Here is a 15339-nt window from a genome sequence, read left to right on the forward strand (position 1 = left end):
ATTACCAAATAAATAAATAAAATAATTCTTATTAGAGCAGTTACAATTTCAGATTTTCACTGCATTTTTCTAATTGTATTATCCTGAGCCTGACATTTAAATGATATTTAATGTATATTAATAATATATTTTATCATTTTCACTGCACTCCTTATTTTCATCTCCTTGTGTTGATGTTTACTGTTTCCTGAATCTCACAAAAATTGTGCATAGGTCTTATGTTTATCTTTGCATGTATTTTTAACAATTATTATAAATTTTTTCACATTTTAATAATATAATTCTTATAATGGCTGTCACAATATCTATAATATTTTCGCTACACAATAATCATGGCCAAAAGAATTCACAAAATACGATTAAATTGCGATGTCTATTCACCTTCAACTTAAATAAATAACACTCAAAAGACGGATTTTTACGGAATCCAAAACAACAAGCAAACTGTGTTCAGATGCGGGTAGAGTATCTCTCTTTCACCTGTCATCTCTGATGTGATTTTGTGTGGCAGCAGTAGCAAGACATTGGCTGTTTCACATACTCTCTGAGTGGGCACTTTTGAATAAGTAATTATTTTGCGACCATGAAAAAAAGTAAAATGTAGCATAAATGTAATTTGGCCATACTACCTTTGTCACATTGTCATTCACAACTCCTCTCCTGTGGCTTTATGGCATTGAAAAGTGTCCATTGGATGCACACTTCAGGATCACGCCGGTAGGTCACCTGGGCACTTGTGTAGACTGTAAATTCATAAATCCTATTTATTTCACACACTGTTTTTTGCCTACTATACCAACTATCAGGATGTTTAAAATCCAAAACAAGTGAAACTAAAGGTAATTTCTTATTTCTTAAGTCACCCACACGCAACATGTGTAAAGCCGGGCCCACATTGTGCCATTTTTAATAGTCCTTCACGATTGATACTTGTCAGACTGTACAAACATGATGATCATGTCACACTGTGGGATCTCAGTTGTCATTAATGTCAGACTTTATGACAGTCAAGACGCATTAAAAACGAATGTGTGCAAGAAAGAAAGCTGCATTTCACTTAAGGCTGAAATGTTTCTGGATCATTGCTGTCTATGACTGGATCAGAGAGCTCTAGGAAATGAAAACAGTGGCACCACCGGGGTTTATCACAGCAAAGACAACATATCGTTTGAATTCTGTGAGCAGAGGACAGGAGAGCCTGAGTTTAAGCAGCTATAAGAAATCTTTAGCATTAATTATGATCATGGCTTGTCTTGAAAACAGTTTGGCGTTCTTGGTAGGACAAGTCACTGCAGGAGTACGCACCAAATCTTCTGACACCGCCAGAATTTCATAAACAAGGTCAAATTTAATCGTGACAGCCATTATACAGCTGTCGGTGAACGTGTCAAACCAGCAATCAAAGACAACAGATTTCAGCCTTGGATTATAGGAATTTTTTGGGATTTTTGAAATTTGTCTAAGACGACCAAATAGTGGCCAGATTCACTCAGTGTGAGCCGGGCTTGACACGAGAGGTGAGACTTGAGGAAAGAGACGCTGAGAGGCACGTTCTTCACCTCAGTCTGTCTTAATAGAGAACCACGCTGGCAACACTTTCAGTGGGTGCTCCTTACAGGCGCTGCAGAAGTATGGGAATGCTCTCGAAGTGATGATGTCCGTGAAGGTGAACAGAGGCGTTCTCTCTCGTGGGTCGTAGAAAGTCACCCTGGACCTGTTCATGTCCAATACGACTCTCACCACCTGCGGCTCCTTAGTCATAGTGAGCGGGGACCATGGGGCAGTACAGGCCTTATACTCTCCGTTTCGTAGCCTAATGGTCCAGAATCCCTCTGCAGGGGTCAGTACGTGCTTTCCCTTCCGGCTGATGGATGCGCTTGCAACTCCAATGACCCAGTAAGTGTTGTTTTTGACCTCCACGTCCCAGCTGTGTCGCCCAGAGCTGAAGCCCTCGTAGCCCAGCACCTCTGCACCTATATCGAAGCGCTCAGGGTTTTCTGGGAGTTTAAAGGTCTGAGAGCAGCACTGTATTGTAGTCAGATCCTCCGACAGGAGGAAGCAGCTTGCCGCAGTGTTTGGATCAAGAGTCACTGGAGCTGCAGCAAAGGAATAGTTTGAAAGGTAAAATACTAATGTTTATATTTATATTTAATGGTATCTTTAAAGCAACTGTGAGAAAGTTTTTTTTTTTTTTTTTTTTGTCTTTTATGGGTCCTGATAAATGTGCAAATGACTTGGTGGATACTGAATATACTCACTATATCGAATGGTTTCCATCATTCTTTCCCAGACTTTAAACTTTAATGAGCCTAGATGTTTGGCTACATCAAGCAGTGAACCTGTTATCATCTCTGGGTCCTGGGGAATACGCCAGGTTCTGTCAATATAGCACAGAATACAGAGTTATTCTGGGACTAGGTCACAGAGCAAATTATACTTAAGATGAGGGGACACAGGAGTACCTCTTTATGGTGTCTTTATAATTCTAGGTTAAATGAAATAGAAGCAGATTACTGAAAGTGCAGCATATGAATTGTAATTTGTGTTTTAAGTCATTCCTTTACGTATGTTCACCTTGAGGAATGGGATATCCTGAGATCTCATCTCCTGTTCAACAATTCTTATAGTGTTGCTAAGTGAAGAGATGTCATTGTCCAAATCTTCAATCTTATCATTCATCATCTGCCTTTTCTGATCCTCCTCCTGCTTTAGCACCGAAAGCCTGGACGCCTCCTCGTGTCTCAGGAACTGGTGCAGTGCCTCAAACTCCTCTCGTATCTGCCTCTCTGTGTTCTCTGCCTGACTCTGTAATGAGAACGTTATCATTTACTTTTTCTGAAATGGGTAATTGATTTTTCTCTTTCTATAATTGTGTTATTTAACAAAGCCGATTCGAAATTAAAATACCTTAATATGGTCTATTGCTTGCTCACAAGTGAGTTTTGCTTTTTGGAAGAGCTTCAGTTTATGCTGAAGTGGTTTCAAAGCATTTTTGAGTTCCTCCTGAATACAAATGATAACACACACACAAAAAGAGTTAGTAATCACTAGATGTGCCTGTAATGAAACACACCTGTTTAATTATTCATTTAGATACACCCAAACCTTTTTGAACTTTTCTGTTAAATATCTTTGGGACAAAAACAAAATATGAAGACACCAGCATCCACAATAAGAATGGACCCTTATCACAGCCTTTGATGACTTTTTATGTTTATTTTTTATTAATGTAATGTACATTTATAGCATTGTGTTTCATAACCCTGGAACTTACTCACGAAAGTCTAGTCAACGATGCTGCAAGGGATTCATAATGCTCCTGAACTGCTGTAAATTAAATCTTTCACTTTATATTTTATCGTTTCGTAGAAAGGCATGGTTTATTTTGCTTTTGGGAGAAACGAGTGCAAAAGTAATAATTTTTTAACTCTAGAGAAGTTCACCTTGCTATAGTTTATAGGAGTTTTCCAAACTTCAAAGTGTGAAAAGGGTTCATTAGGAGGAAAAACCATTAGAATTAAGTCTTGACCATGGATGAATTACAGCCCAGAACAATGGGATAAGAATTGGACATCCATGAACCCCACCATTTGGTAAAAGGTTATTCATTAAAATCTTCATCACACTAGAAAAACAAAAAGGTTCTATTAAGAACTGTTCACTGAAAGGTTCTTTGGGAACCCAAAACAATTCTTCTGTCATCACTGCGAAACCCCCATTTTTGGAAACTTTACTTTTGAAACAGTTGTTCAAACATAACTGTGGGAAATTAATCCATCCATTCATTTTCCAAACTGCTTGTACAGCACTGGAGTCTATCCCCATGTTTTGAGAACCAACTTGGATGGACTGCAATCCCTTCTAAATTCTAACCAAACCAGACCTTGCTTAGCTTCTTAGATCAGGCCAATGTCATAAGATAAATATTCTGACATTTTAGTGAAACCAAGATATGATAATGTCTTGTTACCCTTTTCAACTCCCTGGTCTAATCAGAATGATAAGATGGGGCCTTGTAACCCTAATCCGTCCTTGGTCTTGTCCTTAAAAGATTTTTAGATTCTGAGGAGTTTTTTTTTTTTTTTTTTTAGATACTAGTGTATACTTTCATCTACTCTAAACTAAGCGCATGGGCATCTGGTTTCAGCCCTAGCAGGAGGCCTCAGCCCTAGCATAATGCTATTAATAGTCTGATAATGAACCCAGCTACGTATCCATAAATACAATTACCAAGGACCTAAATAGAAGGAACAGTTGTCCAAATGGTTATTCTCATGAAAATGTTTTTGGTTTCCTTCTTGTCCTTGAATTGAAGGTACAATTGTTGAAACTATAGATTAAAATCAACATGTAGACATACCTTGCAGTCATGTGAAGCTTCATTTAAGGGATATAACCTGTGACTCTTGTGGTTGGCAGATGATTTGCATGTGCTACAAGTGGGTTCCAGGTCCTCCAAACAAAAGAGCGTCAAGGTCCCGCCATGCTCCTTACACGCAAGAGGGTCATTTTTGCAGCGCTCCAGAAAGCCCTCGCAGGTCTTTTCAAGTGTGGTGTTGACTATGAGCTCCCCCATAGATGATGGCTGACAGCAAAGGGGGCATTCGCAAGATCCTCCACCATTCCACAGGCTCTCCAGACAGAGTTTACAGAAGCGATGCCTGCAAAACAGCACTACGGGCTTTTGTAGGATATTTCCACAGATGGGGCATGACAGGTCTTCTGCGAGATGTGACTGCTTGGAGGCCATTGCTCCTTTGAGCCCTTCATTCCCCAGTTGGGTCACAAGGGGATACTATGCCCTCCCTCTCACTTAGATTACCCTTGGGAGATCTGTCTTCTGATTGGCTGCAGTATTTGCTCAGAGAATACTGTACATCACTGAGCAAGGTCTTGGCCGACACATGATATCTACTGATGAATGCCTAAACATTCTTTCTGTATATTATGTAACATCAAGCTCCTGGAAAGCGATTTGAACCCGGCACTGACGTAAGAGGAAATATGTCAAGATTTTCTTTGGAGAAGATAATGTATGCCACCTCATAAGAATAATTAAAAGGCAGGATAAATAAACATAGAACTGGCAAGAACAGTGGTGTGGAAAACGTTTTTGCACCCTCCTGATTTTCAGTGTTACTCTGAATATCAGAGGTACTTTAACCGAAACATTTCCATGAATCTTCATAACACCACAATAAAGTTAAATCTTTCATGCATTCATTAGAGATGGATATAAAACATTCAGCGCTATTTGTAGTTAATGCTGCTAATGGAGCTGTAACCAGTATCTGGTTGCACCCCCATTAGCAGCAATAACTGCAACCAAATGTTTCCTGTAGTTATTTCTATAGAGGAATTTTGGCTCACTCCTGCTTGCAGAACTAACTGCTTCAGCTCAGTGACATTTGTAGGTGATGTCGCGTGAACGATGTGCGTTATATGTTGCCACTTCAACCACACTTCGTTAGGGTTCATTCTGGAATATGTCAAGACCATTTGAGAAGTTTATTTTTCTTTAGGGATCATTGTTTTGGACCATAACCCAGCCAGGGTTCACCTTAAATTTAAAACCAGCGTCTTTACATTCTCCTCAATAATTTTCAGGTACAGAGCAGAATTTATCTTTCTTTCAATGATGCCAAGATGTCCAGTTACTGATAAAGCTAAACATTCTCAACCCATCTGATTATAGCATCACTGCTTTTGACCAGTTATTTTTATGAAATGCAGGCTAGAGAGGTTTCAAGATCTTTAGAAAATGCTCTAGGGTTCTTGGTGACTCCCAGAATAATTTTGTGACTTGCTCTTGGACATGTTTTGGCCAAACAACCACTCCTTGGAAGATAAGCTAACTATTAAAGGTGAACTATTTATAAAAGATTATTAACTATTCCAAACCATATACATTTTGACAATATGATTCTGATTGTGTTTCAGTGGATGGTAAACAATATGCGAGACTTTCGATTCATTATGCTCTATTAGTAAATAGAAGAATATAAAATAAACCTATTTTAAAACAAAGAAAATGCATTTAACTAGATGTATTTGAGCTACGAGACAGTAAGTTTATAATAACGAGAATAAATTCAAATAATGAGATAAGTAATAGCAGTTTGTAATGTCAAGCAGCAAAACAGGCCTGCAGCAGATGAGACCTGAAACCTCGCATACCGGTATTCAAGTTATAAATACACACTCACTGAGCCACTTTATGAGGTACACCTTGCTAGTACCAGACAGCACCCCCTTTCGCCTTCAGAACTGCTTTAATTCTTTGTGGCATAGAGTTGATTCAACAAGGTGTTGGAACATTCCTCAGAGATTCTGGTCCATATTGACATGATAGCATCACGCAGTTGCTGCAGATTTGTCTGCTGCACATCCATGATGCGAATCTCCCGTTCCACCACATCCCAAAGCTGCTCTATTGGATTGAGATCTGGTGACTGTGGATGCCATTTGAGTAAAGTGAACTCATTGTCATGTTCAAGGAACATGGGACATAGTGCATTATCCTGCCTGAAGTAGCCATTCGAAAATGGGTACACTGTATTCATAATGGGATGGACAAGGTCAGCAACAATACTCAGGTAGGCTGTGGCATTTAAATGGTGCTCAATTGGAACTAAGGGGCCCAAAAAATATCCCCCACATCATTACACCACCAGCCTGAACCATTGAGACAAGGCAGGATGGATCCATGCTTTCATGTTCTTTACACCAAATTCTGACCCTACCATCTGAATGTTGCAGCAGAAATCCAGACTCATCAGATCAGGCTACGTTTTTTCAATCTTCTATTGTCCAAATTTGGTGAGCCTGTGCGAATTGTAGCCTCCATTTCCTGTTCTTAGCTGACAGGAGCGGCATCCGGTGTGGTCTTCTGCTGCTGCTGTAGTCCATCTGCTTCAGGGATTGACGTGTTGTTTGTTCAGAGATGATATTCTGTATTCCTTGTTTGGAGTGATTATTTGAATCACTGTTGCCTTTCTATCATCTCTAACCAGTCTGCCCATTCTCCTCTGACATCAACAAGGCATTTTCATACACACAACTGCCACTCAATGGATATTTTTTCTTTTCCTGACCATTCTGTGTAAACAAGATGTTTGTGCTCAAAAAAATGAATTAAATAAATCCCAGTAGATCAATACTCACACCAGCCCGTCTGACATCAACAACCATTCCACGTTCAAAGACACTTAAATCCCTTTTCTTCCCCATTCTGATGCTCGGTTTGAACCTTAGCAAGTCATTTTTACTACATTTAGATGCCTATATATATATATATATATAGAGAGAGAGAGAGAGAGAGAGAGAGAATCTTGTAAGACTGTAACAAGATTGCAGGTCGTTGTTGACATACTGAGTGAAAAGGACTGGACTTACATTTATTTTACCAAGTAAAACGTAAGCTAGATTACAAAAATAGTGATACATTATACAAGATAAGATTTAGTGATTATTTGCATGCATCGATTAGCTTGTGCAATCTGATGCAGTCTTTATTACATCTTTATCACTGAGCTGTGCTGTGTTTAATACCTTCAGTTTTTGCTCCCTGAACTTTCTGAGATGGGATCCAGAGTCCTCTTTTCAGCAGAGGGGACAATGCATCTCCCAAAACTGCTGACAGCTAATTTCACAGAAGCTGCACCTGCAAGAAACACAGCAGAGGACCGCTGGAACACTGAACACTTCTCCACACACCGAACAAGAAGGTTCTTCTTCTAAGAGCGGCAAATTATCCTCTATTCTCTGTGATTATTTGAGCTGAACAGATATACTGCGTCTTCGGTCTTAAGTGTTGTAGATAAAAAGACCACTGCTCCCTATGTGCCTTTTCATACTCCAGACGCTTGACCTTTAGACTTGTCTGGACATAAATGCTCACAGACGGATCTATATAGAGGTCTGAGGTGAAGTCAGCATTTGTTCCTATTAATAATTTCCATTAGCTGGATAATGATGTGCTTCGGGATTTGCTGTAGACCTTAGCATCTTGATGTACAATAAATCAAATGATCATGCTGTATCATGAGCTTAATCTGTATATGGACAGTACACAAAATTATCGTTATCATATGAATTGTGAAAATCATGTGGAATGCAGTGAATTTCCATCACACCTCAGTGTCTCTTCAGAGGATACGCTCTGATTTTCTGGCTCCCTAATTGAAGGCATTGCCCACGGTCAGGAGTCCCCAGAGCAGAAGACAGACAGCTTCTTGTAATGCTGCTCACATATTCTTTACCGTGAGAAGAGGACAGCCTTTAGAGCTTTGTGTGCCTCCCAAACCTGTGAAAGACTAAAAGCCACGTCCACATGGGAGGCACTAGGACTTTGAAAAACCTCTCTGCAGAGTGCAGGGACTCATCAGGGGTTTCAGCCTCCATTTCTTTGAGGTCTGAACACTTTAATGTGTCCCTATAGGACCTACTATATGGTAGCCACATTTGTCTACTACTATTAAAACTCACTTGGATGTGTATACTGCATATTAATCGCAGATTATGTGAGTTGAGGTCAAATACAACGATTCTGTTGTTACAGTCTACCCAACTACTGGAGTGGGTTGTAACACTGCTGGGAATAGAGAAATTGCTGAAATAACATCCACACTATTCGATTTTTGCAAAAACATCATTGCAAAACAAAGAAACGTGAACCATTTAAACAACAACAACAAAAAACATACTGAAGTTTTTATAAATTTAAATGTAGCACAAAGAAATGCTTGTGTACTGTGTTCCTGTCACATAAGGGTTCAACTATGTTTATGATCCACATATTTTGATGTGAATTTTGCGATATAGAATTAAAACACTGGATGGAAACATCAAGATATGCATAAATTCTTACAAAGTTCACTAAAAAAACATGTGCCTTCAAATTGAGGCAGATAATTTTTTATCTAGTAGGAAAACATGCCCAAAACCTTGATATGCAATGCAACAACAACAACAAAAAAACTCATGTGACTTAGTCTCAACAGAGGGCGTGATGAAACTGGACTAATTGGGATCATCATAGCGGTTGGTAACATTTTTGTTATTTTTTCTGTTACACCTATCTGCAAAGTGTAGCATGTAGGGTTGAAGTTAGCATAAATACAAAGCATGCAATTAAACAAGAGAAACAACTTCAGGTCATTTAAGTTAAATAATTGTATCCACAACACAATGGTTCCTATGCAAAATAAGAATAATAAGAAGAAGAATATATTTTGGTTATAAAATATACAAATTTGCTCAAAGTCACATTCAGTTTCTCCTGGGAGCTCTAAAAGAGTGTATGATATTAAATACAGTACCACAGCTGTTTTGCAGTTACATCTAACCCCGTGTTACAACAATCCCCGGTCTCACCACACACTTTTTGTTGCAGCGCCCGGGGAGCAGCGGGGGGTTCAGTGCCTTGCTCAAGGACACATAAGTCGTGGTATTGAAGGTGGAAGACAGTGCTTTTCATTCACTCCCCCCACTGACAATCCCTGCTGGTACTGAAAATGAATAGCCCTGATAGAGAATAGAGTAGTCAAAGTCTCTTATCAGCACACAACCGGTACAAAGATATAGTTAACTCAGCTGGGTTAAATAAGAGAGACAGCTGAAGTGAGCAGTGCAGGGAGGCTCCATGAACAAAGGTTTGAAATCCATTGCTATTATACTGTCACCCAGTGGTCATATTGATGAGTCCCTAAAATTAGCGTATGATAAGCCTTTGTGATAACTAAAAATGTGTAATTAATTCTAGCCAAACATATATTTTGCTTTTGATTTATGTTTTTTATTTTAACCATCAAACGTGTTAAGATTAAACTGTTAATAACAAAATACTGACGACACTCTCCTGCCATATTTGAATTTTTATTTTTATTAGCCTCACTGGTCTTTTTTTTTTTCCTGGATGATATTTCTTTATTTTTCAGACAGTAACCACTGTTCATTTCTTTCTTCTTTTTTTAATTCACAAGAACATTTCTAAAATCTTCCTAGATCTAATGTCTTTCTTGCTGCAAATCTCTTAAAATCATAAATAGCCTAGTGAATAACAAACTTTTTAAAGACTACCCAGCAAACACAGAACGTTAGTTTTTGGTTCCCGTTTGCTTATTTTTTGGGTAATCAAACGTTAAGGAAACTTTTTTTTGAAAGTTATATTTTTTGTAACCATAAAATAATGTTCCAAGAACGTTTGCATGGTGGTTATTTTTAAATAACCTAAAGATAACTTATAGAGAACGTTCTGTGGTGGTTATTTATATATGACCTTTCATACTAATTACTTTTGTTTTCCTTTGCTCTTTATACATTCCCCTTTCTTTTTCTTTTTACCCTTTGTATTTCAAGTGCTTCTTTGTAATACATAATAAATGGAGGGACTTTTTTAACGTTTGCCTAAAGTTAAACAAAATCCAGAAAATAATAGGCTACATCATCCTGATGTTCACCTTTTTTAGATCCTTTGATTTGAAATATTCACTGATCTATATCGCTTCGAGACACACTAAAGCTAATGTCAGGGGGAAATCTATTACAAACCGGAAGCTAACGATATTCTGATAAAAGCCGAGGACTTCTTTCGTAACACTTTATTTCCGGTTTTTGCACAGTATCAAGTTGCAGAATTTGGAAACATATTTTTTTTTCGGTGACTGGCTTAAAAAAAAAACCAGTGTTTCTTTTTTCGTGCATGCTCACAAAAAATCGCGAGTCTTAAGATGTCAAAATCAATATCATTTCGGTTGCAAGTAAGCTCCATAATGGAGATAATGACCAAAACGGCTATTGAAGAAATATGCAAAATTGTTGACAGCGATTTTGCGTTTTTACGACAAGAACTGTCTCGGGTCATGGGTGAAAATACGGTTCTTAAAGACCAAATGCTCTGTCTCGGGAGCGAAAGGCATGAAGAAAGCACGCGCATCACAAAGGAAGAAGCGCGCGCTGGCTCAAAAATATATCGTTCTATTTGCGTTCAAACCGAAGATGGTAAACCTTTACTCAGTAGTTCTGTCTGAAGATGTTCGCCGGACATTTTTATCCATGTGCACTACTATGGGTGTAATGTAGCCTATATGCATATTTCACCGCTTACAGGAGCGCAGCCCTCCATCAAAGGGATATTTGGAAAGGAGTGGTGTTCCAGTTTGTGGGATCGGAGGAACGAGTCCAGAGAAGACGAGCTGGCGATCGATGTCGACCTGTACAGTGTGTCGCCTCATGAGGTCCCCTTAATTCCCTTTTAGTAGTTCATCACGAAATAAAACTTGTGTTTTATAAGCTGTCCGTTTGCAAGCTGAATCTATGAATTTAAAATAATGGCCAAAAGATTTGCATGCTCACAATAAGAGGTGCAAAAATCTGAATGCATGCGTTATACACTGCATGTGTAAAGGAGTAAAAAATAGTTGTAAATGCAAGAATTGCAGTTGTGATTTAATGCCGATTTTAGGAGCAATTTACAAAGGGAGCATTAAATAAGACTCTAGTGCAATAACCTATCAAAATGCATGTTTTTACTGCGACTTTTTGTTAAACTTTATTTTAATTGTTTCAGTGTAATTATACATTAAAAACTGAGTAATATTAATTAACTACATTTGGCTTAGTTACTTGCATGTAATTATGCATAATTTATTATTATAATGGTAAGTAGTAACGTAACTAGGATACCTTAAAATAAAGTGTTACCCACATTTTTAAATGGTTCTATAAATTTTACTTATGGAATGGCCATAAAAAAGGAGGTGTCCCACTGCATCATCTGCCCAATTTGAATTGTAGTTTTAAAGTCATTTTTTGGGGTGTGTTTAATTGATTTAATTGACAATGGGAGATAATACATAATGCATTAAATGTTTAAACTTAAAAATTTAGTACTGTACTATTGGCAGCACTTTATTTTACAGTCCTGTTCCTTATGTACATACAATGTACTTATTATAGTAATTACAATAACTATGTAATAATAACTAGGCACTAACCCTGAATCTACCCCTAAACCTAACCCTACCCCTACCCCATGTAGTTACTTTGTATTACCAGAACTTTCTTAGATAAATACACTGTAAGTACACTATAAGTACATGTAAGTACTCATACTTGTCTAGATCAGCCGTTTCCAAACATGTCCTGGAGGCCCTCCACCACTGCACATTTTGGATGTCTCCTATATTGGAAACGCATTCATTCAGCATGTGACTCTCATAGTGCATTATGGGTATTCTCTAGCTTCAGACATGTTCAGTGTAAATAAGAGGTTATGGGACTCCAAAAATGTGGTTGAGAACCACAGCTCTACATCAACGATTCCCAATCCTGCTCCCAAAGACCCCCCCAAAGAGCTTTTTGAGTCTTTAGTAATGAGCTGATGAATTAAATCAGATGTGATTGATTGGGGAGACTATCTAAAATGTGCAGTGTTGGGGGTTCCTCGGGACCAGGTCCAGGCAAATCACTGTTCTAGATAATTTTCAAGGTTGTTAAAGATGACTCTGGACCTGTATAAGTTATTTCTACAAAGAAATAGAAAAACAAAATGTCGCTTTCATTTTGCCTCATGCAGCACAAAGAACAAGAGCAATCCAACCTGGTCATAATCAAAGAAGAGTGTTTTGAGGTGGACACTTATCCCAGTTATACAGGTAATTGTTTACTTCTAGCAGATCTTTAATTAGTGTACTTTAATTATTTTGGATCATGCTTAAAAGAATGATTTGCTTTAAATTATTTTAAATACTCCCGACAGGGAAAACACCGCTAGCTTCAAGAGGACAGCCAACATCTTCTGTATATGAGCCTCTGGCACACTTAAAAAGTTTTGATAGCCACTTTGAGTCTGGTGAATTTTCAGAGCTATCGGAAACACAAAACACATCCTCTGATTCATCAGACAAACACTCTAGGAAAAACTATATTGATAATGCTGTCGACCAGTTAATAGCACCAATAGAGGATCCATTGGAATTTGATGGTCACTCTATACTCAACCAATTTTCAGTAGAACATAATAGTGAGTTTTCCTCTGAGATTCAGGAGGATGAAGAAGCACAGGAAATACATGAGGATGCCGCAACCATGACAGAGCATTGCCAAAAGAGAGTCAAGGTGCAGAAACCGGCAAACAACTTCATTTGCTACGACAACGGGAAGGCGTTTCTTCGGCAAAATGCTGCCAAAAAGCGTCTCAGAAAACATCGATTTCCAAAGTTGAAACCAAGCGAAAAGTTCCGCTGTGAGGTCTGCGGGAGATGCTTCCATTCCAACACCAATCTCACCATTCACTATTTGGTCCACACAGGGGAACGGCCCAATAAATGCAGTTTTTGTGGAAAAGGCTTCTCCCAGAAAGGAAATTTACAAGCTCATGAACGCATCCACAGAGGAGAAAGACCTTTTGGTTGTGCCACCTGCGGAAGGAGTTTCACCCAGAAAGTTAGCCTGCGTAATCACGAACGTATCCACAGAGGAGAACGACCTTTTACTTGTATAACCTGCGGAAAGGGTTTCACCCAGCAAGTCACCCTCAAACAGCACCTCGTTGTCCATGACAGAACGGGTAAACAAGTCAGGAGGAAATCAAGGAAAAATCACCGTGATATAAGTCATAGCTTTATGTAGCAAACGTTTTTTTGTTACTTCTAAATTTGAGATCGCAGTAGCTGTTTAAAGGGAAATACAAACAGTGGAAATGTGAGGTTGGAGCACCTTAAAAGAATGTCTCTTTGTGTAATACTGTAGTAGATAGTAGCAGAAATATAAAGTCTGGTATGGCTGTGTATAACTCAGTGATGTAGTTGTTGTCCCATCAACTAATCTGTTTCTTCTGTTAAACCAAAAGCACGGCCTTTAAGGTGGTCGTTTACATCTGGGGCCCGTTCTTCGTACCTTGCTTAATACATCTGAGATGATTTGAAAGATGCAAGATCTTCTAATGGTGATAACTGATCTCTGGCTTATTTGGTTTTTCAAATGAATCTGGATTAAATTGTCTAATATTACTGCGCGTTCTCGTGTTCCCAGAAAAGGGCAGATGTATCGATTCTAGAAAACAAGATCAGCAATGCAGTGATTGGTTGGCAATCTAATCTTGTTTACATGAAATAAGACTAATCCAGAGCAGGTTTAAGTTTAGGGATCTGTTGCTATGACAGAAACTCCGGGAAGAGCTTCGAAGAACCAAACAATCCAAGATCAAGCGATGATGTCAATAATCAAATCCAGCTAAATGGGTTAGCGATGTACGAAAAAGAGACCCCGGGCTAAACTTTGAAGTATTTTGAAACAAGTCTCTTCTCCTGTCCAACGCTGCATAAATTTGATGAAAACTACAGTAATATGTTGAAATATTATTATAATTAACAATATCTGTTCCATATATAAAATATTTGTATTTCTGTAAAATCAAAGATGAATTTTCAGTCTTCAGTATCACATGATCCTTCTTAAATCATTCTAATATGCTACACTTTTATTCTTTGAACAATACTAAGAAATAATGTTTTTACAAAAATGTAACATTGACATTAAAAGTAACAACTTTTAAACTTAATGTTTCTTGTGCAGTAAATCAACAAATTAGAATGATTTCTGAAGATTCATGTTACACTGAAGTTTTGAGTATGATGCTGAAAAAATAGCTTTGCATCATAAGAATAAAATAGAAAAGATATTGAATTGTAACAATATTTCACAGTATAACTGTTTTTACTGTATTTTTTATCAAATAAATGCAACAAAAAAACATTAACTGTATATTCCAAACTTTTGGATGGTTGCAGTCTTGAATATATCTGGATAGTACTTTTGAATATTTATAGTGTAGAAATGAAACACCACCAGAGGTGAACACATCACTAATTAAAGGAATTTTCATCAGTCTTAGTACACATTGTAACTACAGAAGAGTCAAATTTTATATAAGAAAAATATAAAAACTCTTTGGTCATTTTTGAGCGAGATGCTACAATTATCTATGCTAAGCTAAGCTAAAAGTGCTACCACCAGACCCAGAGATCAGCTCCGAATGGATTTTCCAACTCTAGGAGAGTTGGAAAATGGGTGTTTTAAAAAAAATGTGGAGTGTTCAATAAAGGTTTTATGGTCTGTTTAAAAAAAAACATTATCATAAAGTATGTAAAGCAGGACTCCTCAAATCTTGTCCTGGAGGGCCAATGCGCTTCAGAGTTTATCTCCAACCCTGATCAAACTCACCTGCCTGTAATTTTCTAATGATTCTGAAGACACTGATTAGTATCCTCAGGTGTGTTTGATGAGGGTTACAGCTAAACTCTGCAGGAAAGTGGATCCCTGGTGTAAAGTAACACT

At 38.0% G+C, this 15339-nt stretch overlaps 2 protein-coding genes across 2 annotated transcripts; one reads left to right on the plus strand and one right to left on the minus strand.

Moving 5' to 3' along the window:
- Window positions 1-269: 269 nt before the first annotated feature.
- Window positions 270-5254, minus strand: LOC127951962 (zinc-binding protein A33-like). Its single transcript, XM_052550126.1, has 6 exons — window positions 4361-5254; window positions 2908-3003; window positions 2575-2805; window positions 2463-2485; window positions 2259-2377; window positions 270-2096 (listed from the first exon to the last, which is right to left on the minus strand). The coding sequence occupies exons 1-6, from the start codon at window positions 4748-4750 to the stop codon at window positions 1561-1563; spliced, it is 1395 nt and encodes a 464-aa protein (XP_052406086.1). The 5' UTR covers window positions 4751-5254; the 3' UTR covers window positions 270-1560.
- A 5364-nt stretch (window positions 5255-10618) lies between these two features.
- On the plus strand, window positions 10619-15131 carry LOC127952082 (zinc finger protein 484). The gene is made up of 4 exons (XM_052550358.1): window positions 10619-11001; window positions 11110-11237; window positions 12578-12656; window positions 12761-15131. The coding sequence occupies exons 1-4, from the start codon at window positions 10731-10733 to the stop codon at window positions 13630-13632; spliced, it is 1350 nt and encodes a 449-aa protein (XP_052406318.1). The 5' UTR covers window positions 10619-10730; the 3' UTR covers window positions 13633-15131.
- The last annotated feature ends 208 nt before the right edge of the window (window positions 15132-15339 follow it).

The sequence above is a fragment of the Carassius gibelio genome, chromosome B3, assembly GCF_023724105.1.
Source record: "Carassius gibelio isolate Cgi1373 ecotype wild population from Czech Republic chromosome B3, carGib1.2-hapl.c, whole genome shotgun sequence".
Lineage (NCBI taxonomy): Eukaryota > Metazoa > Chordata > Actinopteri > Cypriniformes > Cyprinidae > Carassius > Carassius gibelio.

Excerpts from the sequence above, each read along its gene's own strand:
- LOC127951962 (XM_052550126.1), bottom strand. The coding sequence starts at position 4,750 with ATGGCCTCCAAGCAGTCACATCTCGCAGAAGACCTGTCATGCCCCATC. Across the intron at positions 2,486-2,574 it reads AGGATATCCCATTCCTCAAG|AATTATAAAGACACCATAAA; the intron begins GTGAACATACGT and ends CATTTAACCTAG. Across the intron at positions 2,378-2,462 it reads TATAAAGACACCATAAAGAG|AACCTGGCGTATTCCCCAGG; the intron begins GTACTCCTGTGT and ends CTATATTGACAG.
- LOC127952082 (XM_052550358.1), top strand. The coding sequence starts at position 10,731 with ATGTCAAAATCAATATCATTTCGGTTGCAAGTAAGCTCCATAATGGAG. Across the intron at positions 11,238-12,577 it reads ACAGTGTGTCGCCTCATGAG|CACAAAGAACAAGAGCAATC; the intron begins GTCCCCTTAATT and ends TGCCTCATGCAG. Across the intron at positions 12,657-12,760 it reads CACTTATCCCAGTTATACAG|GGAAAACACCGCTAGCTTCA; the intron begins GTAATTGTTTAC and ends TACTCCCGACAG.